At 41.1% G+C, this 27,888-nt stretch overlaps 1 protein-coding gene across 5 annotated transcripts in view; it reads right to left on the bottom strand.

Annotated features, from left to right (window-relative positions):
• Positions 1–6,173: 6,173 nt before the first annotated feature.
• The window catches only part of SEPTIN6 (septin 6), a 117,659-nt gene continuing 95,944 nt past the window's right edge, over positions 6,174–27,888 (bottom strand). The window contains exons 10-11 of one of the 5 annotated variants that reach the window (XR_012227029.1): positions 23,733–23,814; positions 16,801–17,059 (exon numbers count right to left, since the gene is read on the bottom strand). Coding sequence is in view for 4 of the 5 variants with exons in the window: in XM_073560952.1 (XP_073417053.1) it covers positions 15,113–15,137 (25 nt within the window). In the remaining variant the exon portion in view is untranslated. Of the gene's footprint in view, positions 8,652–12,101; positions 15,138–16,800; positions 17,060–23,732; positions 23,815–27,888 lie in introns of those variants that run through there. The other 4 variants (XM_073560955.1, XM_073560954.1, XM_073560952.1 and 1 more) reach the window with 4 other exon arrangements.

Below are 27,888 nucleotides of genomic sequence, written 5' to 3'. Positions count from 1 at the left end.
GGAATAAAGAAGACTGTGTCCGGGTTACGAGGGCAAATGTGGCTCTTGCACCTTCTGCCGAGAAGACATTACTCCAGTAGAAGACCCAAGACAGGAAGACAGATGCAGAAGACCCAAGACAAGAAGACAGATGGAGATGTCCCCGGACTCCTGTCTTTTTGCTTTTGAACTTGCGTCTTTGTGGGGGTTTTTTGGGCTTCTCAGCAGTGCTTTTGGCTTATGTCACTACTACATTGTGGTATCTGGGCTACAGTAATGTCAGCTGTTGCTCAGTACAGCCACTGGCACTTTTACCTTCTGCTGCTTATCTGGGTTCCAGTAACGTCAGCTGGTTCTCAGTAGAGTCAATGGCTTAGGTCCCTCCGTTGTGGTATCCGAGTTCCAGTAACGTCTGCTGGTCCTTGGTAGTGCATTTTGGCACAGGTTACCTCCTGCTTAGTTATCGGCCTCCGGTAACATCAGCTGGTGCCCGTTAGTTCCATTGGCTCTTATGCTGATTTCTGCTGCCTATACGGGTTCCAGACTCACCAGCTGGTTCTCTCAAGTTCCTGTGCCTACTGTTACTTCTGCATATTTCCTCTGGGTTTGGGACATTCTGCAACCAGCCAATAGCAGGATAACCATAGACAGAGGTTTAGGAAGCAGTAGGAGCAGATGTACTTGAACCAAAAGCAGAATATCAATATGCAGAATTGCTGAATAACAGTAATATAATCAGCAGAAGACTAAGCATCGTTTAAAGGGAGTGTATCCGTTCCTCCATGTGGTGCTCCTGGAAACTCCCTGCAAAGCAAGGTGAGCTGAACGCGGATACATGTCAGTCAAAGGGCATATTGACACCACCACCGGCAGTTTTAATTTAATAATGTAAAATCACTAACCCTAACTATCCCTAACCCCTAACCGTTACCCTACTAACCATAAACCCTAACCCTACCCCAACTAATCCTAACCCAAAGAAAAAACACCGCTGTTAAGAAGATGGCGACCAGTTTTCCTGCTACAGCTTTCGCTCTGTGCATTTTTCTAGCGATTTTTTTTGCTCCTCTGCCTCTGCAAACTCCTTCCCCATTATCCTGAGGTGTTTCCCTTCCATTTTATAGCACTGTAGTGGTCATTTTGTAATTCCGATTTTTTTTCTCCCATTGACATCGGAAATCGGAAATTCCGATATCCGATATTTTTTCAATATCGGAAATCGGAATTCCGATACGATATCGGACAATATCGCTCATCTTTTGCCACACATATCTCTTAGAAATATCACCAAAATGTTCTATCTTCGTCTCATCAGACCAGAGAATCTTATTTCTCATAGTCTGGGAGTCCTTCATGTGTTTTTTTTAGCAAACTCTATGTGGACTTTCATATGTCTTGCATTGAGGAGAGGCTTCCGTCAGGCCACTCTGCCATAAAGGCCCAACTGGTAGAGGGCTGCAGTGATAGTTGACTTTGTGAACTTTCTCCCATCTCCCTACTGCATCTGTGGAGCTTAGCAACAGTGATCTTGGGGGTCTTCTTTACTTCTCTCACCAAGCCTCTTCTCCCACGATTGCTCAGTTTGGCTGGACGGCCACATCTAGGTAGACTTCTGGTGGTCCCAAACTTCTTCCATTTAAGGATTTTAGAGGCCACTGTGCTCTTAGGAACCTTGAGTACTGCAGAAATTCTTTTGTAACCTTTACCAGATCTGCACCTTGCCACAATTCTGTCTCTGAGCTCCTTGGCCAGTTCCTTTGACCTCATGATTCTCATTTGGTTTGACATGCACTGTGAGCTGTGAGGTCTTATATAGACTGGTGTGTGCCTTTACAAATCAAGTCCTATCAGTCCTATAATTAAACACAGCTGTACTCCAATGAAGGAGTAGAACCATCTCAAGGAGGATCACAAGGAAATGGACAGCATGTGACTTAAATATGAGTGTCTGAGCAAAGGGTCTGAATACTTATGACCATGTGATAGTTCAGTTTTTCTTTTTTTATAAATTTGCAAAAATTTCTACATTTCTGGGGGGTTTTTTCAGTCAAGATGGGGTGCAAAGTGTACATTAATGAGAAAAAATGAACTTTTTTGAATTTACCAAATGGCTGCAATGAAAGAGTGAAAAATTTAAAGGGGTTTGAATACTTTCCGTACCCACTGTATGTTCTCCCTGTGTTTGGGAGGAAACCAGAGTACTCAGGAAACCCATGTAAAGACATACTGATATAGAATGAAGATTGTGAGCCCCAATGGGGACAGTCTTGGTGATGTAAGGAGCTATATGTCAATGAAATTGCATAATGTGAAATCCATCACAATTGTATTTAATGGGTGAAAATCAAAATAATTTATATTGGTTGCTGGGCATTTCAGAAATAACACAGCATGTTAATTTACCTGCAGAAATTTCTGCCAATGCCTGAGATTCTTAGAATTTCATTATATTGCGATGGGGAGTTTCTGCATACAAACTGCACTGAAAATACACATTACAAATTCACCGTGTGCAGTGACGAAGGCCAAGCAGGAGCCAATCTTTCAGTTTTTGATGGCTTTTGTTAGCCTCTTGTGGAGACATAAATCAGTCCCTATACACAGAGATGAATGTTTTGAATCCTGAATATTGCAGTAATGTGATCCTCCCATCCTGTGGCATTGGAGGCATTTTCTGTCACTGCAGATTGCTCCATAAGACGAAGTGTCCACATGGCATCAGATGGTACATGTGTAATGTGGTGCAGGGCGGTAGCCATGGGTGAGGCTCTCGTCTGTGGTGCCCCATCATGTTACATTAAAGTGGAGGTCCTGGGCTGGGTGTGGGGACTTGTGCTATGAGGTCCTTATGCCAGTGCATCGTTATGGGCTGGCTAGCACCAGATTTCATAATTCAATGAGGGAGGCCACCATTCCATAATAAACTCTTACTGAACTGTAACTTGGTAAGGGTTATATCCAGGGGATTGGGGTACAAAGTCTTATGGATGTTTCCTTTACAGCTTGGAGCATTTTCACACAGTTTCCTTACTTTGTAATATACCCAGGGATCTCTTTGTCCGCTGTTTCTCCCTACTTCACCACAACCCACTACACTACACACAGCACTACAGTCCTGATCAACAAGTGTGATTTGCTTGTTCTGTGGTTCCCCATTGTCTTCCCACTACTGACACAGTTGTATTCCCAGTATGGACCCTTCACTAGTTCCAATCTGTCAGTTGTGTTTAGGCCCATTACCTTTCAGAAATACAAGCTTGGGTCTTGTGGCTAGGCATCCTGTCCTAGGACCCATGTCCAGAAGGCCACTCTGTATTTCTGTCACTTAACCTCAGGATCTCGCTATCCCTTCTCTTTGGTCTCCTCTCATTTAGGGTCACCCTATCTTGCGAGTAGGAAACAGTCACTTTCCCTTACATTAGACCCTCCCACAGTGGGCTTGTCCCAAACATTAACTCTAACTGTTCCTATAGTCACACTACAAATATCTAACGCACATCACAACACATTTCAACAACAATAGTAAGACTTATCTCTTCAAGAAAGGGAAACGCAGGGAGCATGTACATATCCTTACACATGGAATAGTTGCTTTTTGTTATTTTTACACAGCTTTGGTTGGCACCTTATGGAGGTTGTAGCTTTACGTATAATGACCATAAGGCTTAATTGTGCCATGTTTTACAAAAACCTATAATACTCACACAATTCTCCATAAACCCATAGTAATTTTGTGACAATATAGACATTAATTCCAACCTTTACTGGTTGGTTATTACCCATAGTTTTGAGGTCCCCTATCACCCTCTATGTGTCATCTTGTACACGGTGCACAGATTACACAGTTGAATTGAAAAAGTGAAGAAGACACAAATGTAATTGATTTAATTTTATTGAAAATGTACAGAAAGTGAGATCATGTTGGTCCAAAAGTAAATCTGTATACAGTGGATTACCATCCACACACTGTTATACAGAGCAGCTTCAGACAACTTGTCCTCTGGTTCATGTGTGACTGTTACTCATAGCATTCTGGGTTGATTGGAAGTACCGGAAAATGGGAACAGTAGTTCATCAACAGCAGGAGAGCCAAACCTTTCAAGCCTGGATTTAAGAAAAGCATAATAAACACAGTTTGGAGACCCCCCACAGAGGTCTGGCTACATGAGGCCAATATATGTAGTGTGAGCTTTAACAAGGCATGGAGCAACTATCCTAGGAACTGGCAATTTCTAAATATGGAAACCAGCAGTCTGGAAGTTAATTTCCAATGTGCATGTAGATTCAGATCAAAAGCAGTATGCCATAATCCAAGTTCACTCATCCGTGTGTCACGGTCCGGGTACAGACCGGCACTGGAGCCCCTGACCCGACCTGGACAGCCTTATATATGCCTAGGAGGATGGGAGTTTGTGTCCGGAGACCTACAGCTGGACTTTACAGCACGGGCCACAACATCGGATGTGTGAATGCAGCCTTTACAACTAATTCTTGTTTTCCTCTAGGGAAACTTGCACTGGATCCAAAGAGAGGAAAAAGGGGAGACCATCCTGCATCACTTGGTTTTAGGACACACACATTGGTATTCGGAAACCAGAATTGAAAATGGAACAAAAGAATAACGGGAAACATTTGCACTCCTGTTTTTTGCTTACAAACACTAATGGAAAAAACTGACGTGTGAACATGACCAAAGGAAGCTCTCAGAGGCTTTTGCTCACTTAATGCATAGGAGGCATTTTTGGTTTAAAGGGGGTATTCTCCGTTCCAATACACTATCCCAATATGTAGTAGGTGTAATATTAATATTAGCAAACACTCCAATTAGAAATGTAGTACAATTCTTCTGATTTGCCATGTCTCTTTCCTCATGTACAGGCATTCCAGGACCTTAGGTGTCCATAGTTACGACCACTAGCAAATAGCTGTCACTATATCAGTGGTTGTAACCATGGATACCTAAGGTCCTGCTATGCCTGCACATGAGGAAAGAGACATAGCAAATCAGAAAAACTATACAACAATTCTAATTGGAGGTATTTGCTAATATTATTATTACACCTACTACATATTGGGATAGCATTTTGGAGATGGGAATATCCCTTTAATTTTACCAGTGTTCCTTTAATAAGCAATAATTTTAAACAGAATCAAGTGGGCTTTTAATCCCTTAAAGAGAATCTATCACCAGGTTTTTGCCACCTAATCTGTGATCAGCGTAATGTAGAGACAAAGACCCCGATTCCAGCACTATATCACTTACTGGGCGGGCTACTTTGTTTAGTTTTAATAAAATCAGTTTTATCAATAGGAGACTATCACTAGAGGACTAGTAACCCTGTTGCCATGTAGTCCTCTATATTCATGGACTCTGTATAACTTCACCACCACCACTGATTGGCTGCTTTTTGAGTACACTGTGCATAGGCAGAAAGCTTCCAATCAGTGGTAAGGGCGGGGTTTTACAGAACTCAGCATTCTGAGCACTGGTAGATCAGCAGCAGATAAAACAGGGATTTTATCAAAATTAAAGCAAGCAGCCCTGCAAGTGATACATCTCTGGAATCAGGGTTTTTGTTTCTACATTATGCTGCTCTCAGATGGGAGGAACAAAAAAAAAATGCCGACAGATTCTATTTAAGGATCCACATAATTTTCACCTTCGAGACCGGATAGTCAAAAAAAATTATCGTATTACAAAAACATTAACCTATTTATCATTCTGTCAATAGGTTTATTTTTTCACTATAAAAAAAGTTAGAAAAACAGGTTTTTAAACTCCGTTTTCTGTGAGCCTTAACTTTTATATTTTTCCCGCAGATGGAGCAGTTTGAGGGCAGATGAGTTATGAGGAGTATAATTTGGTCATGTATACAACTTTATCTCCTTTTATTCAATTCTTTGTGAAACTGGAGAAACAAGAAAATGCCCTTGTTTTATTTTTATGGCGTTCCATATACGGGTTAAATAGCATGTTAACTTTACAGTTTGGGTCATTACAGACACAGCAATACCAATTAGATGTCCCATTTTCTTTTTTAGATTTTAAAGTTTAATGATTTAGGAATATTAAGGGAAATCATTTTTTCCATCTCACTTTTTTAATCCTGCTTTGTATAAATAAAAACATTTTTGTGCCAAATATTCATTGTAAATTGCATCCAGTAACAAGAATGAACACACTGAAGTCTAGATTTATGAAAGGTGTGCTTTAATGGAAGCGCCGCTGAGGACAAACCTCACTCTTCAGAGGAGCGCTCATCTTACCGCTTTGATAAGAGTTGGGGGAGGTATATTGTGCATAGCATCTAGTACATTTTTTTTGCAGCAATTTTTGAAGTATTGTGAGCAACACTTTTACTTCATAAAATATTGTGAAAATTAATGTATTTTCATAAGTTGTCAGACCATGGACGTCTACAGACCACGGATGTCTCCTTCACAGTACAAAGCCGAATGCAGAACAAGTTACCAGTATAATCAGTCAGTGAGATTATTCCGATGGCAGGATCCGTAATAACCGAGGGTGACGACACAAGGTGCCACTGGCATCGGGGGGGCGACAAATGGCTGCATGGCTATGAACGGAATTGATGTTACCACTAGATACCCTAATTCTCTTCTGATTTGATCAATAGTGAACTTGGATCTCTAGTCTACGTAGAACAGTGGTGTGGAATCTTTTTTCTGCCAAGGGCCATTTGGATATTTATACCATCCTTCGGGGGCCATACAAACTCCGCCCACAAAGTACATCCTGACTCTGGCACTGGTTTCAGGACTTAATCTTTCATTGCATGCCCTTCAGTGTTGAGTAGTGAACACTGCATGTGTGTGCTAACAGAGCAAGGAGAAATTAATGAGATTGTGGCAACCAAAATACAGCTCCCTGCCCAAGAATGCGGTTCCTGAGAATCTGCTCGGGGGCCTGATAAAAGGTCATCGAGGGGCTGGGGCCTGAGGTTCCCCACCCCTGACGTAGAAGATTATTGACTTAGAATGAAAGTTGGAAACATGTAAGCAAGCTTCTGTAGATACAGTATTTATTTCCTGGTCACCTAATAGAGATGTCACTTTTTACAAGATCCATCTGTAGTGCCAGGCTTTTTCCTTCATGCATGTTCCCGGGGAGGATATTATTGCGTGAATGGGAAGGTAGTATGCAGTAAAGCAGTGTAAATAACACATGGACCAAATATATATAAAAAAGGTAGACATTATTGTTTTGTTTTTTGTTTTTTTTTAAACCCTTTAAGTACCCTAGCCCTAAACCTCACCCCATCACTATTGCTAGTATTATCCCTAACCCTAGTACTAACTGCCACGTGTTAGAAAAAGTATGTCAAAACAAAGTTTGTGTTTTCTGGGGGGTTTTATTGATAGAGGAATTTAAATTACGGGGAAAAAAAAAAGGATGTGTGGGAGAGCACCATGCAGCGTTTATGCTGCCAGTTGCTGCCAACGTAGAGTTTGTTGGTCTTCAGCTGCTGTGCTCTGCATAGGCTGCAATCGAGAGGACTAAGCACACATCATATTGAGAGCTTTGTTATCTCAGTCTCGGCCTATGTAGAGTGCAGCAGCTGATTACTAACATCTCAACCAGTCTGACTGAATCGCTCTAAAGAGGAGCAAAAGGAAAGGTGAAACTTGTTGTCTCACCCCCCGTGCTATGCCATTGCTAGTATGTTGCTTCCATTTGATTCCTGTTTTATACATTTTTAGGTACAGTCTGCATTTAGCATAGGGCTACAACTACAATTCTTCAGGAACCAAACTTTTGGCAGTAGGGAGAGCAGCTTTCACTGAACAGCTTGTGGAGCTCTTATGCGCTATCCTGATAAAGGGCTTCTCTCAGGATAGACATTGATTGGTAATACACCCCATCTCTGATTGAGGAGGAACAAACCCATTCCAATCAGCTCCATTTGGCTTTTTCCAGGCAGCTGCATGGTTGGGTAGTGGTATAACACGTCTTCCTTACACTATTGCTCTAGTGCGAATCATGATGTTTGGACCCCCATTTACACATTGGTAGTAGATTTTAGCAATAAGCAACCAAGTGTTGCGAGAAATCCCTTAAAAAAAAAAGTCACTCCAAACCAGAAAGTAGACAGACTGTAAGACATACTGTAACTCAGATTAAGACAAGTAATGCGTTTGCAGAATGATTCTATAAAATACTGCTCAGCGAACCAGCTCGTCCCCATTATATTTACCGTAATACAACGGTCACAATAAAATCAATCTCCTTTGACCTGTTGCTTTTTTTTTCCCTTTACATGGGCAAAACCCAGAATTACTTTTTAAAATGGCTTTCTTAACATTAACCTGAGCATCGTTCTGTGAGTAAATATGGCAATATACATGAGCCCGTCTTCGTAGCCAAAAATGGCAAGTAAATATTCTCATTGCCGATGGACTTCGTATCAATATGGAGCTGCGTTCGCCATACATTGTAAAACCCTTCATGTTAAATGGTTTTCTAATATCTCATTGTATTCCATGCAAGTTACAGGGGAATGGAGCTCAGATTATTGACAGCAATGGTTAGTTATTAGGTTGTTTTTTCTTTTATAAAGCATTTTCCTTTCTCACTTCCAGATAAAATAGGACCTCTATATCTTCTACAAAGTCTTCTCCTTTAGACAGACGCGGAGATAGATTAAAAGAAGCTATAGAGAAAAGAGGAGAGAAAAAAAAGGTGTAATTATCAAGAAAGAAAGATGGGATAAGGATACGGTTAAGTCATAGAAAGCTTCATTAGTGTTAAGAATTTTTAAAGCACAAGTACAGTAGTAGCATGGCAGCGTGATCTTCCAGGATATAGTAATGTAACGATCAGATGATCTGCATAATTTCACTCCACATAAAGCATAACTTCAGTGAAAATTAGAAACCTTCCGTGTGTTCGTATACTCCTGTCCAGTACATTTATGAAGCCTTTTCCCTCACAGCTCAGCACTTTGAGCAGCAGAACACCATTTGCTAATTTACTCCCGCAACTGCTTATACCAAGTGCTGAGGCTGCTGTAATCACAGGACTCCATTAGCGTCAATGTCCCCCTTTACTGTCCCAACTATGGAAGATATTTTAGCCAACCAATTTTAGATGTATACATGAGGGAGAATAGAATTTGTGGTAATTAGTGATGAGCGAGTGTACTCGTTGCTCCGGTGGTCTCCGAGTATTTTGGCGTGCTCGGAGATTTAGATTTTGTCTCATCTGCATGATCTGCGGCTGCTAGACAGCCTGAATACATGGGAGGAATGCCTGGTTGTCAGGAAATCCCCACATGTATTCAGCCAGTCTACAAGTCGCGAATCATGCAGCTGAGACGACAAAAACTAAGGCCATGTGCACACGATGCAGATATCTAGCGGATCCGCAACAGATTTTACCGCGCAGAAACGCTGCATATCCGCATTGTGATGTACAGTAGCATTGAAATCAATTGAAAAAAAAAAAAAAACGCTGTGCAGACGCTGCGGATTTTTCCGTGCGGTTTTCTTGTGGTTCAAAATATGCAGCATGTCACTTCTTTTGTGCGGTTTTCCACCTGCTCCATTCTCCAAATCCGCAGGGGAAAACTGCACAAAAACTGCAAGAAAAATGGAAGAAATCCGCAGGAAAAATGCAGGGCATTTAACCTGCGGATTTCTTCAATTCTGTGCAGAAAAATCCGCAGGGCAAAAAAGGACGTGTGCACTCAGCCTAAATCTCCGAGCACGCCAAAATACTCAGAGGACACCCGAGCAACAAGTATACTCGCCCATAACTAGTGGTAATCTATTGTAGTACACAAGTTATTAACATGTATGGAATGGTTTTACAAGTCCTCAATCTTATTTGGGCGGCTAGGAAATACAGGCTATTGCAAGTTCTTAAAAGTTTGTTGTAGAATAATAATCATTGACTACACATTTAAAATATTTCTATCTAATACATTGTTTCATTTAATACAAGTGTCTTCAGTTACTCGGGAAATCTAATAGTTCCCGGGAGAATAGGCATCACTGATCAGATATCCTGGTAGAAGTGAACAGGGCATAATCTCGGTACAGAAAACGCTGTAATAAAAGGTGTCATACGTCTATTCAGAACTTGATGCCAGAGTTTGCGGATTAGCCTCAGCCGACATAAATTTCATTGTAGCATCACTCCATTGAATAGCTGCAATCAGTGGATGTTTAAAAGTTGGAACCTCATTTCCAACATTATTTGCAGAACTGTTCTATAAAAGAATGACATGGCAGTCACAATTGGATGCAATGATTTATGAAGCTGCACTACTGGTAATACCAGATATAGCTGATGACTAAGTATGTGACCTATGGCTTCATAACATGTTTAGGTCATCACTTAACTGATGGTATTACTTAAAGGGCAGCGGTCATTAGGATGAAACCTCCTAAGCAGTTTATATGGGTGTATAGGTCATTGAAAGTTTAATAAAATTATACCAGGATATCTGCAGTCTGAGGTCTTATTAAAGAGAAATCCACATTTTTCTTAATATGTAAATGAACTGTTAAGATCTAAGGGCCGGGTATAGATCTCCCAGAGAATCTGCCTCCGGAGATTATTATAATTGATAGGAGTTGTAAGCCATTGTGAGACATACAGATCAGGAGAGCAGACTGTCAGTCATTACATGTCTCACACTGGTAACTACCTCTTTCATTTACAATAATCTCTGGAGGCAGATTCTCGGAGAGATCTACGTCCAGCCCATGGATCTTAACAGCTCATTTACATTTTAAGAAAAATGTGATTTTCCCTGGAACAACTCATGGGATCGCAAATATCAAGGTATCATTTTATATAAGCTATTATCTACATGCCCATGTAGATGGATTAGGAGGGCTGAACCTACTGAGACTCCATTTAAGAGCAATTCACCCTCAGGATCTTTGTGTATAGGAATAGGGGCCAAGTCTTTGAAACATTATGTGTACACCTTAGACGACCATTCACGAAGCTATGTTCCAACCTTTGCAGCCTGGAGCTCAGGATTTGCACTTGTCTTCTCTGGGATTTACAGCTTGTCATTAACAGATTCGGCTGATGTATGGAGCTGTTCTTGCAGGCAATGCAGAATGGGGAAAAATGTAAGCAAATTGGCTCAGAAGCAAGCCTTCTCATATTAGCAAATCACTGTGTCCGGTTCTGCTTATGTAAGACAGCTCTCCACCAGAATGATTAAAGCTAATCTGTACACTTGTCAAACGTAAGCTGAACATGGAAGCAAATAAAGGAGTATAAGGACATCTGCAGCCTGGGCACAACAGGATTAGCTCATTTATAGTGAGTTGCCTTGAATTTTTTTTTTAATATACAATTTATCAACTCAGGGGGAACCTTAGTTTTCACTGTAAAAAAAACAAACAAAAAACCCTGCATAGTGATTGCGAACAACATTCTGGCTACTTGCAGCCACCAATAGGGGGAGCCAAGTAATAATGAGCGAAGATGCTGGGATAAGGTGTTAGCTGAGCATGCTGGTGTACAGAGCATCTTTGGCGTGCTCGAAAAATGTGTTCAAGCCCCCGCGGCTGCATGTCTCGTGTGGCTTTTTGACAGCCCCAAAACATGCAGAGATTGTCTAACAAACAATCCATACGTGTGTTGCGGTTGTTGAACAGCCACGAGACATTCAGCTGCGGGGACTCGAGCATTTTATTCGAGCACGCCGAAGACACTCTGTTTGCACAACAGCATGCTCAGATAACACCTTATCCCAGCATGTACGCTCATCACTAGTGCCAAGTCAATAATCGTGCATGGTGGGCTTATCTTATGGGGCAGCAGGCCGAAAAAAGTTGTAAATTTGACATGTGGCTATGCAGGGAACATTGAGCTTTGTATCAGATTAACTTCTAGCTATTTTATAGATAAATGAAGAGGACCATTTGCTATTTTGGGCTTAAAATTACACGGTGATGAGTGGAGTCCGTAGGGATGGGGTACAGCTTGTACAAACTCTTCAGTGTAGTTATGTACAACTATTGTTTATGTTTCAGTGTAACCATCGGTACTTCTGACTTTTCGCCACTGTTGATTTCAATCTTAAAACATTAACATTTAGCACCCAGGATGTAATAAATGGGACTAACCCGACCTCGCTGGTCTGAACACATTTTATTTTTCAGTAAGCTCATACAAAACCAATGACATAACATAGTAAAGACACAAATACACTCACAAATATACCTCTAGAAAAAGACAGTGACAATGTGTCAACTTCTCATTACTGGTAAGACCTGCAATACAGCGGATGACTAAACATAAATCAGGGGAACACCTCAGAAATACTGATTTATTGGCAGAGTGCATGTTAACAAGGCGAGTGATTAACGTGTCTGTGGAAAAAAATAGATCATGGCATTAGAAGACGGATGGTTCATGGTCATATAGCATCACTGAGTTTTACGCTTTTCTTGCTGAATAATAAACGGATTGCTTTTCCATTTGCCCTTTTTGGAGCATAAAATCATTGAGATATGTGCAGCTTTCAAGACCCCACTGACCCAAATGAGCCAGACTAAACAGACAAAAATAGATGGAATGGACGTGTTATATCAATATTAGGCAGTGATAGCATCGGGAGAAGTGACGGCAGCTTCCCATGGCCATAGTAGCTGGTTGCTGGGCAGATTTCGGAAACTAGCACAGTGGTGATCAGTAACGTGGAAGCAGAGGGTTGTCCACGACTTTAAGACATTTTATAAATGGAGCCATGGTAATCAAAAAGGGGGAAAATGGAAGGGGATACTCACCTACTTTGTTTGGATTTGCTTCTATGAATGGCTGCTGAGCCCTCAGTTTGTCTGAAGAGGGTGGTGTGGTGTCAAGGTGGTTGCTGATCAGCTCCAATTTTGATATTCCTTCCACACTGGAAAAAAACCCTTTTTTTTTCCTGTTCAGGTGGAATGTTAAGGCTACAAAGAATCAGGGAATAATGCAGACCTGTGGGGGACGCTGGAAGCGCATGGTGGAGCAGCTCAGTTGGGCATATTTATTTTGTTATACTTATATTTTGGAAGCCTTTGGGCCCAATAATAAATCTATTACAGTAGTGAACAAGCCCTTTAAGGCTAGGTTTATAGCTTTTATTTAATCTAATAAAGCTAAAAAAAACATAGCAAGTTTGCAAAATGTATTTTCCTATTTCTTCTAGAGCTCCTATGCAGCCTACGTGCCCCCATGATAAAAGAGCACAAGCAAATTCTACTTCTTACAGTCTTCTACGTTCTGCCATCTGTTTCCTACTTTGTGACAACGCACATTTGGTAGGTTAGCCAAGAGAAGAGGACAGTCTGAAGGAAACAGGGCTCCAGGATCAGACAATAGAAGGTTTGTTTGGTTGTCTACTACCATGGAGACACATAGCTTTACATAGAAGCTGTAGAAACAAAACAGCAGAAAATGGATCTATTGCAGCGACGTACTGGAAAGCTGCATTATATATAAAAATACATTTGATCAGACAGCCTTAAATAATGCATTTGGTTTCACTTGGATACAAAGGGAAGAACATTTACACAAAAGCTATACACCAAGGTACAATACCAGCATGAAAGAAAACATTTACAACTTTACACATAAATATCTTAAAGATGACCTGTCACCAGGTGGAAAAGGGGCCAATATTTACTCATATTATTGCCTAAGTATTTTTTTTTTTAATTCAATATGGCTCTTTATTTGATACAGCTTTTTATGTTCTTATCAAGGGGGCATGGCTCACAGGGGAATAATACAGAACAGTCTAAAGACCCTTCTCCAGATAATCGGTAAGCTATGCCCCCTTATTAAAGGCCATAAAAATGTAACAAAATAAATGGGACCAAATCTCTGGAACCATATGGTAGATTAAAAAAAATAAATACTCGCTGGAGCAGCAGGAATAAAGTGGGAGCAAGCACTGGCCACTTTTGATCTGGTGATATTCTCCTTAGAGTGAGTATTTCAGAAAGTTTACATGGCATTAACCGATGGGAGCATAACGTCCCATCAGCAACCTTAATTTCAGCACATTACTACTTTTTTTTCCTTCAGTAATTTTTATAAAAATCCCTAGTTCGTTATCAACAGCACCAGCCAAGCTCAAGGGTATGTGCACACCTTGTGGATTCTGCTGCGGATTTTCCTAAATCCGCAGGTAAAATGACCTGCGTTTTACCTGCTGATTTAGTGCAGATTTTCTGCAGTTTTTGTGCGGATTTCCCCTGCGTTTTTACATCTGCGGATTGCTATAATGGAAGAGGTGTAAAAACGCAGTGGATCCGCACAAAAGAAATGACATGCTGCAGATTCAAAACCGCAGCAAATCGGTGCAGAAAATCCACAGCGTGTGCACAGTGTTTTTTATTTTAGATTGAATATAATGGTACTGTACACCGCAGGAGAATCTGCGGCAGATCCGCAACATGTGCACAAACCCCAAGAGTGCACTCAAGGAGTCCTCAATAGACATGATCTGCAGCACCATACAGCCACCTGCCACTGAACAATTAGTTTTCCGACTTTGCACAGTATGTAGTAAGCCTCGCAGTCACTGGCGGGGAGGCGCTGCAGATAATCATTTATCTGTGCTATAGCCGATAACTAGGGAAGTTAGGAAAACTACACAAAAAGGTAAGTAATCCAGTGCTGGATTCGGGGGGGGTCTTATTATTCTATTCTGCAGTCAGAAGGACAGCAAAACATATAACGCTTGATTCCCTTTAATTACATTTTTCTAAATTTGTAAAAAAAAAATACAGAAGAGAGGATTTCCCCCAATTTTAACATTTTCTTACAAGTGAGAAAATTCCATTGGTGTCCAGCCTAACAACTGAACCCTTTTTAAGGTGTCCTGTGACTCCGGCATGTCCTCAGCTCACGATGCAAAAGCCATTTTCTACCCTAGTGCAGTTTTCTGATGTGCAAATTGCACATCAGAAAATGTTAGGTCTGGAGATCCCATCATAAGAGTACTCCATCTCAAACAGGAAGAGTTAGTTAATCCTTTCAAACAATTTCTCAACAAAAATTGACAGTTAATGATATTAAGAGCATAGTAATATGAATGTGATTTGTAAGACATAGGTGCAATGTTAGGAAGGTATCTTCCATCATAGTAGTAATATATTACTCAGTGCACAGCCAAGGGTTACTGAAAAGGAAAAAAAAAAATTGTAAAATAATTATTGCATACAAACAATTCCTGGTGTAAAATCCAAATGAACACAAAAACAACGCATCTGTATTGAAAGGGAAAAATATTTTACATATGCAAGTAGGTATGAATGTCCCCCATTTGAAAAGTGTTTTTTTATTTTTTTTTAGAGATCTGATATGTTAAGTCATGAAAAATCTACTGTAGAAGCCATATGCAAATCAGATTGAAAGTGTAAAGGTGCATGTGAATGCAATTGGATGGCTTCCAAGTGCATCGACACGCCCCCAGTGCACTTCCAGCCCGATTTGCATACATACTTTTACACTAGATTTCTCATGATTAGCACATTAGATGTCTACAAAAAAGTAACACTTTTAAGTTGGGAACAAGCGATTACACAACAATTCAAAAGTAAAAATGTGTCAACAGGCAAGAGTGACACAGTTACTGAGAAAATAAAAATGAGCTCTTATCATGGACAAAGTATATCAAATCTGTCACACAGCAGCCCTACCACCATTACACCTGATCCTACATCAGCAGACATTACACAATCAAAGGGGATTTTAAGAGTTATTCCTGCCAGGGAAGCTGCATAAGGGCAATCATTTCCCTTGCAAAGGAAGTATAGTATTACGCTGTGCCCTTTTAAAAGACCGCTTCAAGAAGGCCACCCAGAAGTTCAGTATTACATGGTTTCCTATTGGTCTAATATGTATGGACACTTACTCTTGACGTTGGGATCAGTCTACACACCGTTCAATTATAGTCACGGAGACACAGAGGTCTAAATAGGTCCTACATACACAAAACCGTGAGACGCTGTCATGCCTAGAAACAATGATTATCTGCAGTTTACCCCTATATGTGTAGGTAAATGGCACTTAAATCCTGTGAGGCCGGATTATTGGAGCAGCAGCTACAGGGAGAAAATGAAGTTTTATTCTGTGTGTAGCTGTTCTCTTCCAGTGAGAGGCTGGTAATCATTCCCCAGCACATTGCCCGCCAGCCTGCGCCACACGCTGCAGAGCAGACTGTCAATCAATGGGCTCGGGAGTGATCACAGCCCATTCATAGCATAGCCAGCTCTGACTGCTCCCCACTCTGCCCTGATGACTGCAAACGAGGGGCTGCAGGGAGACGAACCTCATTTTCCCACTGTAGCCTGCTGCTGCTTTGAACTTGCCAAGCATGATTAAATGTCATTTGCCTGCAGATTATGACTACATGTGCACGTGAATAGCATTTCTGGAGGTGACCGGTCCTCTTTGAAATTGATAGAAAATTTATTTTTTAAATATATTGGAATAATTACAAAAAAAATAATAATATGCAATAATGCACATGCATTCAAAATATCAAAATCAAAAGGACAGCCCCGTTTAGGAAATGTTCAGTGACGTGAGCAGAAGACGGAGTAGAATTTGCACAAATTCTAACACGTGAAGCGGATTAATAAACTAGTAACAACTGTGACTTTTTGCTGCACAATTCACTATGTTTCTATTGCACCACGAGTCATTTTTTAGCATAGAAAGATTCCTGATTGGAAAATATAAGTATTCTGGAAAATAGAAGACAAAACAAAAATACAGCAAATATTTTAGTGGGATTTCTAAGGCAGACAGATAACAGGAGGAGAGGGAATGTCTGGATGTAAGTGAAGCAGGAGTAAAATGGATTTTATTAGCAGAACATGCAATACAACACAATGAGGAAAATAAGAAATGTGTTCATGCCAGTCCTTGTACAACTCATGGAATGAAGTCTTCTACAAGCTGCCAAGAATTCATGCTTTCATGCAAAGACAAAGATGGAGGTGGTTTGGGAACAGATGATATGGTGAAGGAACATGAAGCAGGGAGGGTGGATCAACGCGAATGTGCCAAAGGGATAAGAATTACACGAAACCAGAACTGTGAACAAAACAGAAAGAAAATAAGTTATTGATGTCATGATCAAAAATCAAATCCTAATGGTTAGCACAGAAAGCAGGCAATGGAAAGATGACTTAACTGGATTTTTACAGAAATTACTTTATGATAAAGATAAAAAAACAAGTGTATTGGGAATTGCAGTGTGCATGTGTTATACCTGCAATCACATAGATCTACCACAAGGTGGCCTCCTGCCACACATTTGGTGTGCAAATTGTATTCTTATTTTCAGTCGTTGTGGTAGATCACAAATTATGTTTTTTCCTTTAAATACATAACTGAGCATTAATGGTTATTTGCAAACTCCCCCAACATCCCTGAGTCCCTGAGTGGAGTATACATTACAGACATGAACAGAGTTTAAAATACATAGGTTGTATATAGTTCTCAGGCTAAAGGCAAATAATGATGGCAACACTGCAAAGATTGTGGTCGGCATAGCGACTGTGCCTGCACATCAAAAAGGCCAAGCTGTCGCTTAGTGCAATCATTTGCCCAGCGAGGGCAGCAGCTGCTGAGGGACGGATACAAATGTCTTGATGACAACAATTTATACCTTCATGATGCATTTACCAAATTGTTCTGGTCTTGTTTTTGCAGGTGATAAAAAAGAACCTGTCGGTAACATTACCCCTTCCACAAGCAGAGGTGGTGCGGGATAGGACAGTGTAAAACATTATGAAAGATGCTTATTACAGCTCCATCTGCTGTGGCGAAATTCAGTTGTTGATTTGTAAATTAGGCACGCATCAGGGCAGCGGGCAGGCGCGCATCAGGGCGATACCGGCAGGCGATGGATTATCATCTACAGCACAAAGAGTTCAGTTCAACACATTAACAATGACTTTACAATGCTGTCGACAACCTGTCACCTCCATACATTTCTGAGCCGATTTTCCTCTACCTCCTGACACAGTCTCATCATAAGACCTCTTAAGCTTCTCCTCTTTTATCTGCTGCTCACAGAACTGTCTGTAAAATTCCCCCTGTGCTTCCCATATACTTTGTAATCTGTCACCTAAACTAGTCAGTCTCTTCTCCACCTTTGAAACCTTCAAACACAACTTTCTATAAGGCTGGATTTACGCATGTTGCAGTCTGAGTATGGACCACAATGAACAACGGGTCTCCTGACCTGAACCTGACATCCTCATATATGCCTAGAAAGCTGCAGAAAATGATTCAGGAGACCGGCCATCGGCCCTTGCATTGCAGTCTGCACTTGAACTGAAAAACACAGATGTTTGAATCCGGCCTTAGTATGTTATGTTCTATAAACCCCGTTTGCACCGCTTTCACTATACAGCTCCCTGAGACTAAAAGTTGCATATTTTTCCTGTAGCTTCTCTCTTCTCAAAAGGGGTTTGGATATGCATGTACACCATAGTCAATATCATAAATGCACGTTCCCCAGGACTAGTTAGACTGCAATAAAAAGCATTATGTACTGCAGTGAGCCACACTACACATAGAACAATGACCAGCAATCCTACTACTCTTCAGGAATGTTTGCTATTGGCCTGTCAATAATAATTTCCAATAGTACGCCATTTTATTTCACTTAAAGCTTAATTTTTTTTTTTTTTTTATTTCCTTCCTCTCCTTTGCGTGGGACAATAGATGATTGTCCCCAAGACATTTCCAAGCAGGCAGTAGAAGGAAGCTTTACATAGCATTCAGACCTTACTGTAGCCTTCTTGGAAAGCACAATCTGTGGGAATAACCACGTGCATAGGCATCTGATGGAAAGGAAAAAAAAAAAAAAAAGACGTTTTTTGTTCAAGCAATTTTATAAATACTCTATGATTACATAGAGTTAATGGTAATATTACAAGGCAACCTGGGACAGAGTTAAAGGGTCGTCCCAATCAGCCTTTGATAGCTGATACTGGAATGTCATTCAGGAGCCGGCCATAAGAGATGGAGCGACGGAAACAGCTGAGCAACACAGATTTTGTAACTGCCACATAAATGGGAAATAAGGAAACTGCATAGAATAGATAACTACATCGTTTCCAGTTAGAGAAATAACACAACTGTCAATGCGGTTTGTCTAACTCCCATTTATTTCTATGGGAGTTATGGAAATCTTGTATTCTGAAGCTCCATCGCACAATGGGAGCTCCCTAACCTGGTGATAGGAAGAAGGGACATATGCCTTCATAAAAAAAATGAAATAAAATTGAATTTTCAGCCACTGGATAGTTTTGCAACTGGCTGAAAATCCTACTGATTGACATCTACTCTGAAAAGTACTACTCCAAAAAGACATCCTCGTAGGGATTAGACCCAATGCGGAATATGACTGGGCTATGGAAGCGAGCATAATTAATACCACAAGCAATCTAAGGCTTCTCACACATACAGATAAGCAGTCCTGAAACAGTGAGAACGAAGCCTTAGCTCACTACTATGTAGCAGTGGAGCGCATCCAGCATAAGGGAGCATTCACAGTGGCCAATGGTGACTGCCACAAACTGCAGGACAGCTATATAAAAGTGGACCAGTGGTCATAAAATGTTTAGCTAGACCAACCATACTTCCCAAGAATAAAGACTAGTCGGTAATAGATTGTTCTCAGCAGATGTACAGTTTACACAGGACAATGTGCTGCTGAGAACGGTGCTTTTTCAGAAAGCTGAAACAAACAAACCGCTTGTTCGTGGGGCGATTGGTGAATGCACCCTAAAAAAGGAAAATCATGAATAGCATTAAAGCCCCTTACAAAGATAAAAGTGGCCAATTTCAGTCAACCATCCACTGTGTATGGGGCTTCCCGTCTGTCCCCCAACAAATTATGTAAGGGACAAAAAGGATCAGGGCAGCATAATGTACCAGGGATATGTAACCTGCTCAGTAGCTTGCTGTAATTTAAATACAATTTATGTTTTGTTTTGATTTTGTTTTTAAAAATCTGTGGAGGTCTTAGGAATTGGACCGCATACACAGCGGCATGTTAACGTTTGGGCACCCTTGGTCAAAACTACTGTTATTGCGAACAGTTAAAGTTACAAAATCATTTCATCTTCACTTTGCTAATTTTTCCATTGAAATAGCCACATCAGGGCTTATTTTTTGTGGGATGAGTTGCTGTTTGGAATGACACCATTCATTTAATCATATAACTAGCTGAAGAGCCCGGCGTTTCCCGGGCATAGTAACCAACTGTGGTTAGTTATAACAAATTATAATGATTATATTGCACATAAAAACCGTGCACCTAATCCTATCCTGTGTGATACTGCCTGCTGAGCCATGTATATAATCCTCTCCTGTGTGGTACTGACTGCTGAGCTGTGTATCTAATTCTATCCTGTGTGATACTGTCTGCTGTGCCATGTATCTAATCCTATCCTGTGTGGTACTGACTGCTGAGCTGTGTATCTAATCCTATCCTGTGTGATACTGTCTGCTGAGCCATGTATCTAATCCTATCCTGTGTGATACTGACTGCTGAGCTGTGTATCTAATACTATTCTGTGTGATACTGACTGCTGAGCTGTGTATATAATCCTCTCCTGTGTGGTACTGATTGCTGAGCTGTGTATCTAATCCTATCCTGTGTGATACTGTCTGCTGAGCCGTGTATCTAATCCTATCCTGTGTGATACTGTCTGCTGAGCTGTGTATCTAATCCTATCCTGTGTGATACGGCCTGCTGAGCCATGTATATAATCCTCTCCTGTGTGGTACTGACTGCTGAGCTGTGTATCTAATCCTATCCTGTGTGATACTGACTGCTGAGCTGTGTATCTAATCCTATCCTGTGTGATACGGCCTGCTGAGCCATGTATATAATCCTCTCCTGTGTGGTACTGACTGCTGAGCTGTGTATCTAATCCTATCCTGTGTGATACTGACTGCTGAGCTGTGTATCTAATCCTATCCTGTGTGATACGGCCTGATGAGCCATGTATATAATCCTCTCCTGTGTGGTACTGTCTGCTGAGCTGTGTATCTAATCCTATCCTGTGTGATACTGACTGCTGAGCTGTGTATCTAATCCTATCCTGTGTGATACGGCCTGCTGAGCCATGTATATAATCCTCTCCTGTGTGGTACTGACTGCTGAGCTGTGTATCTAATCCTATCCTGTGTGATACTGACTGCTGAGCTGTGTATCTAATCCTATCCTGTGTGATACGGCCTGCTGAGCCATGTATATAATCCTCTCCTGTGTGGTACTGACTGCTGAGCTGTGTATCTAATCCTATCCTGTGTGATACTGTCTGCTGAGCCATGTATCTAATCCTCTCCTGTGTGATACTGACTGCTGAGCTGTGTATCTAATCCTAGCCTGTGTGATACTGCCTGCTGAGCCATGTATATAATCCTCTCCTGTGTGATACTGACTGCTGAGCCATGTATCTAATACTATCCTGTGTGATACTGACTGCTGAGCCGTGTATCTAATCCTATCCTGTGTGATACTGTCTGCTGAGCCGTGTCTAATCCTCTCGTGTGTGATACTGTCTGCTGAGCTATGCATCTAATTCTATCCTGTGTGATACTGTCTGCTGAGCCATGTATCTAATCCTATCCTGTGTGGTACTGACTGCTGAGCTGTGTATCTAATCCTATCCTGTGTGATACTGTCTGCTGAGCCATGTATCTAATCCTATCCTGTGTGATACTGACTGCTGAGCTGTGTATCTAATACTATTCTGTGTGATACTGACTGCTGAGCTGTGTATATAATCCTCTCCTGTGTGATACGGCCTGCTGAGCCATGTATATAATCCTCTCCTGTGTGGTACTGACTGCTATGCTGTATATCTAATCCTATCCTGTGTGATACTGACTGCTGAGCCGTGTATCTAATCCTATCCTGTGTGATACTGACTGCTGAGCTGTGTATCTAATACTATTCTGTGTGATACTGACTGCTGAGCCGTGTATCTAATCCTATCCTGTGTGATACTGACTGCTGAGCTGTGTATCTAATCCTATCCTGTGTGATACTGTCTGCTGAGCTGTGTATCTAATCCTATCTTGTGTGATACTGACTGCTGAGCCATGTATCAAATCCTATCCTGTGATACTGACTGTTGAGCTACGTATCTAATCCTATCCTGTGTGATACTGACTGCTGAGCCGTGTATCTAATCCTATCCTGTGTGATACTGGGCTCCCCCTGCAGTCTGTGTCAGAGGGTGGTCTGTGTTGGCACGGTAATAAATTGTGTTATTTCCAGCTTTACAGAAGGACGATAACACCATAGAAATGATAAGAATAATAGGCCTCAGTTACCACAACTGTCTACAAAGAAAACTGCTGCTGATAGCAACCAATCACAGCTCATTTTTCATCTGTTAAACAGGTCTGGGACAGCGTGGCGAGTTTTGAGTGGTGACTTTAGTGTTTCGACTTTTATGTGGTGAGGTTGGTGTATGTGTGGTGAAATGTGTGCTGAGGGTGGTATATGTGTTGAAGCACGTGGTAGTGTGTGGCGCATTTTGTGTGTGTGTTCATATGCCTGTGTGTGGTGAGTATCCCATGTCAGGGCCCCACCTTAGCAACTGTACGGTATATACTCTTTGGCGCCATCGCTCTCATTCTTTAAGTCCCCCTTGTTCACATCTGGCATCTGTCAATTTGCCTCCAACACTCTTCCTTTCACTTTTTCCCCCCGAGTATGTAGATAGGGGCTAAATTGTTTGGTGAATTGGAAGGCGCGAGGTTAAAATTTCGCCTCACAACATAGGCTATGACGCTCTCGGGGTCCAGACGTGTGACACTGCAAAATTTTGTGGCTGTAGCTGCGACGGTGCAGATGCCAATCCCAGACACACACACACACACACACATTGAGCTTTATATATTAGATGTAATGAAAACTATTAAAATAACTGCAAGTGGGGCTGGGATGGTGAAAAAAATGCAATGCCACAATTGATTCTTGGGTCTTTATTTCGCACCATTCAGTATAGCAGTAAAACTGACCCAATTGATTTTGCAGGTCATTATGATTACAGTGCTACCATACCTATATGGGTTATATATAACATTTTGATCACTTTTTATTGCATTGTTTGGGAGGGGGGGGATGGGGAGTGATTTAAACTTACATTTTTAAACCACTTATTTAAAATGTTTACTTTATTTTTTAGTCCCCTTTAAGGTACTTGAACCTGCGATGATTCGATCACTATATATGCTATATACTAGGAGTATTGCAGTATATAGTGTAACTGATGTTCTACTACGTAGCTCACCATGAGTGCTTTGTGCTAGGGACAACGAGAGGATGTCGCACGACGGAAAAAAGTCATTTAAATAATGTCGTCAGTGATTGACAGCAACATTTTAGTGGTTAAACAGCAGTGAGCAGAGACAGATGGGGTTGCTCACTACTTCTACGGAAATAGCATCCCTAGCTGCACCTTGCCAGTAAGTAGGGGGCTCCTCACTAGTCAGGCCATCTTCATAGAAGAGAGCACTGCTTGTAAAACGGCTAGTCCTACAGCACCAGAGATGTACTTCAGTAATATTTTACGAATTTTGAGTTCCATAGCTGAATCCCATTTTCTTCCAGCATTATTGCTGGAAAGAAATTATCAGTCTTTAACATTAAAATGAACACTATATACCATATGTAAATGGCCTTGCAGTATCCTCTGCAACCCAGGCTTCTAAAATATCAGGCACTTACATCAAGTAATGAATTCCCCACCTTGACTTGTTTTACGGTAGCTTACCAGAGCCATGCGCCATGCAGCAAACCGCAGAATTAACTGTAAAAACAGCACAGAAGTACACATGGATATGTGAAGTGTTAATATAACAAAACCTTACATGGATATATGAATAAACAAAACAGACAATTGCATGCACTAAACAAATGCAGCTAAGGGCCACTTACAATTAAAGAGGTTATCTAGGATTTAAAAGTGGTGCGCACATGTTATTTGGAAGCAGGAGTGAGATGCTTCTGTGAGTCATTCGCCCATGGCCATGCTGGGTGTATATTTTGTCCTCGTGTAACATGTCTAAGGGTACGTTCCCATGGTCAGGAAAGACTGTGTCCAGATGTTACAGCATAGTGGATGGGATTTCAAGTCTCCGCAAGATAAATCTCACCCATAAAATGTATAGAATGCAGTGATTCCGCATGGTTCAGTAATCACATGCGGAATCACCTGCGTTCAAAAGCCGGCAGCGCTTTGGATGCAGCGGACAAGTGCTGCCGATTACTGACCGTGGGAACGTACCCTAGCACTGAACAAGATGCATTTCTTCCCTCCTCCTCACTGATGGACAGCACTTCTAGCATATGGCTCTTATTTTCAGTGCGAGCCTCCATTTTTGTCTCTCCATGGACGGTGTTTCAGGTGCTGGGCAGCAGATTCTGCAGTGTTAGCAGATCTGTGTTGTTCATGAAGACAGGAAGTCATTACATTTATTAACAAAGGGGCATGCAGGCAACTGTTAATGAGGCAATGTCTGCCAGAGGAGAGGGGAATCGTGGCACAACAGTCTTTTACATTGTTAATCCTACTCACAGCAAGCCTATGCAAAAGGAGGTTTGAAATGAAGAGTATTTATTTCCATATTTAGGAACAATTTTGTATTTTTATCCCCTTAACTCCCAGAGCTTTTTTCTGTTTTGTGTTTTCGTTTTCCACTCCCCTTCTTCCCAAAGCCATAACTTTTTTATTTTTCTGTCAATATGGCCGTGACTACTTATTTTTTTGCATCATTGATTTTAGCATGTCGTGTACTCGAAAACGGGAAAAAAAATTCCAAGTGCGGTGAAATTGCAAAAAAAGTGCAATGCCACACATTTTTTGTTTGGCTTTTTTGCTAGGTTCACTAAATGCTAAAACTGACCTGCCATTTTACGAGTTCATACGCACCAAACATGTCTAGGTTCTTTTTTATCTAAGCGGTGAAAAAAAATTCCAAAGTTTGCGAAAAAAAAAAAAAATTTGCACCATTTCCCGATACCCGTAGCATCTCCATTTTTCGTGATTTGGTGTCGGGTGAGGGCTTATTTTTTGCGCGTCGAGCTGGTGTTTTTAAGGATACCATCTATGTGCAGATACGTTCTTTTGATCGCCCGTTATTACATTTTAATGCAATGTCACGGCAACCAAAAAAACCTTAATTCTGGCGTTTCAAATTTTTTCCCACTAAGCCGTTTTGCGATCGGTTTAATCTTTTTTTTATTGATAGATCGGGCAATTCCGAATGCGGCAATACCTAATATGTGTATGTGTGATTTTTTTTTATTATTTTATTTTGAATGGGGTGAAAGGGGGGTGATTTAAACTAATTTTTTTTTTCATATTTTTTAAAACATTTTTTTTTTAAATTTTGGCATGCTTCAATAGCTTCCATGGCAGGCTAGAAGCATCCACAACTCGATCGGCTCTGCTACATATAGGCGATGAGCAGATCGCCTATATGTACAGAATTACAGCATTGCTATGAGCGCTGACCACCAGGTGGCGCTCATAGCATTGCATCATCGACAACCATATAAGTCTCTAGGAGACCTCAGGTTGTTATGGAAATGCATCGCTGACTCCTGATCACGTGACGGGGGTCGGTGATGTGCGTATTTCCGTCCTGGAGGCCGGAAGCGCCGGTTAAATCCCGCTGTCAGCGTTTGACAGCAGGATTTAACTAATTAATAGGCGCGGGTGGATCGTGATTCCACCTGCACCTATTGCGGGAAATGTCAGCTGTTGAAAACAGCTGACATATCCCGGCTTTGATGCGGGCTCACCGCCGGAGCCCTCATCAAAGCAGGGGTACTGCCATTGGACATACTATTGTAGTAAGGGGTTAAAAGCTCAGAAAACCACTTTGAGATTAGCAATTGAACAAAGTAGATTCTCTGACAAAAAATATTATTTTCCTACAAATCACATGTATCCCTTAACCCCTCCACGACCTATGACATATATACGTCATAGGTTGTGTCCCTGCATTTCATGCAGGCTCCAGTGCAGAGTCCGCCTGTTTTCCAGCACATGACAGCCCCCAACAGCCGCATTTTTAAGTAAAAAAGAACCTATGCATGTTTGTTATGCAATGAATAAGGAACCAATTCCGACACACGTTTACAGATTATCTCTCCCCCACCCCTCTCTAGTGACACTATTGTTGGTCACTCCTTAATTCATTTTTACGTGAATATATTAAAATTTGTAATTTTAAGACGTCTTGGACGCTCGTATTCAACTGTTTTTTTTTCTACATGTTTGGCATCTATGAACTCGTAATGACCTGGGGAATCACAATAGCAGGCCAGTTTTATCATTTAGTTAACATGGTAAAAAAAAAAGAAGACAATTGTAGAACTGCACTTTTTTTTGCTATTTCACCACATTGAATTTTTTCCTGGTTTCCAGTATACAATATGGTAAAACCAATAACATCATTCAAAAGCACAACTCATCCCGCAAAAAAAAAAAAAAGCCCTGGGGAAGGAGGAGAGCAAAAAACAAAAACGCAAAAATGGAAAATCTCAAGAACATGAAAGAGTTAAATTACATGATAAATAATATGAAAAAAATTCAGTAATGCATGAAATGTTGCATGTTCCTGGGCGAATATCTTTAACATTCTCTTCATACTCAAAGTTAAAAATGAGCAATCACTTACTAAAAAAATTGAGTTAAATGCCTTGTAAGAAAATCTGAGTGCCCCCGATTCTGATGCCTTTTCCCGTTTTACACTGCATTCCTCCATTGCAGAGATATGAACATTTGTTGCTTTTGGAGCGCAGTATGTGAAATTTCTGCTTGTAGACCAACTGGGTGTTTCTTCACTGTCTTCTCTGGAGGTGTATGCCTTCATCACTCCCAATCAGACGCTATCAATCACAGCTCAACAGCTGATGTAGCAGTCCGAGACACTGCTAATCTGCCAGTATCTAGCAAGGAGTAGTAAATGTGTACGCCGCCATAGGAGAAGACTCTGAAAAAATGCCCAGCCAGTCTGCAAACTAAATGTAAAGGCAGTTAGTCTGCAATTTCACAGTTCTGTAGATCTCCTCCACCGATTTTGGATATTCTCTGGACATGACAGTATTTTGCAGCACAGAACCTTATTGCTAGTGAAGAGTGTTGCGGTCTCTTGAAAAATTGTGCCCACAGCATAGGTTAGGCTAGGGCATATATGTCTGTAACTTGGGGTCCCAAGATCCCTAAAATGAGGCCAAGCACTTTTTCTTCCTAGCTGGGGTAGCACTTTAATAGAAAAAAAAATTATTGCAAACACATACATGCCGCAACTCTATTCACTGTGTATGACATTTGCTACTGAAGCTAAGCAGAACATGGGTTTGGGACCTTTGAAGCATACCATTGGTGAATATGAAACAGGCAAATCTTTCAGCTGACATTTACTGCGTCTATAGCTAGCTTTAGAGGGAACCTGTCAGGATCTCCAATCATATTAAATGTCAATATGTTTTATAGCCTTTTTGAAAATCTAAACAAATCATGTCATTGCAGTTACATACACATATTTTGCAAAATTTGCTTTGTTTCTGCAAATTGCCAGATGCAGCTGAACCCAGATGGGTCCTGTAACGAGTTTCCACGCAGACACCGGTCCAGGCTCAGTAACTACAGTCACGGCTTCCCCAGGTGTGATTGGCATTCCCTGCTCTGCCAGCATCTTCTGCTTGATGTCTTTGCTGCCTGAAGAAGTAGAAGGTGCCAAGACTGTCCATCAATCCCAGGGGGGCAGTGACTGCAGCTACTGACTCTGAAGAAACACCATGCCGGTCTAGTTGGGGTCAATTTGCATTCAGCTAGTGGCAGCATATAAAATGATTTTGCACATATCTACAA

This window comes from Dendrobates tinctorius, unplaced genomic scaffold (assembly GCF_039654945.1).
Source record: "Dendrobates tinctorius isolate UK_male_01 unplaced genomic scaffold, ASM3965494v1 ptg000309l, whole genome shotgun sequence".
Classification (NCBI taxonomy): Eukaryota; Metazoa; Chordata; class Amphibia; order Anura; family Dendrobatidae; genus Dendrobates; species Dendrobates tinctorius.
Note: the sequence above shows the minus strand (reverse complement) of the source record. Positions and strands in the feature narration are given on the sequence as shown.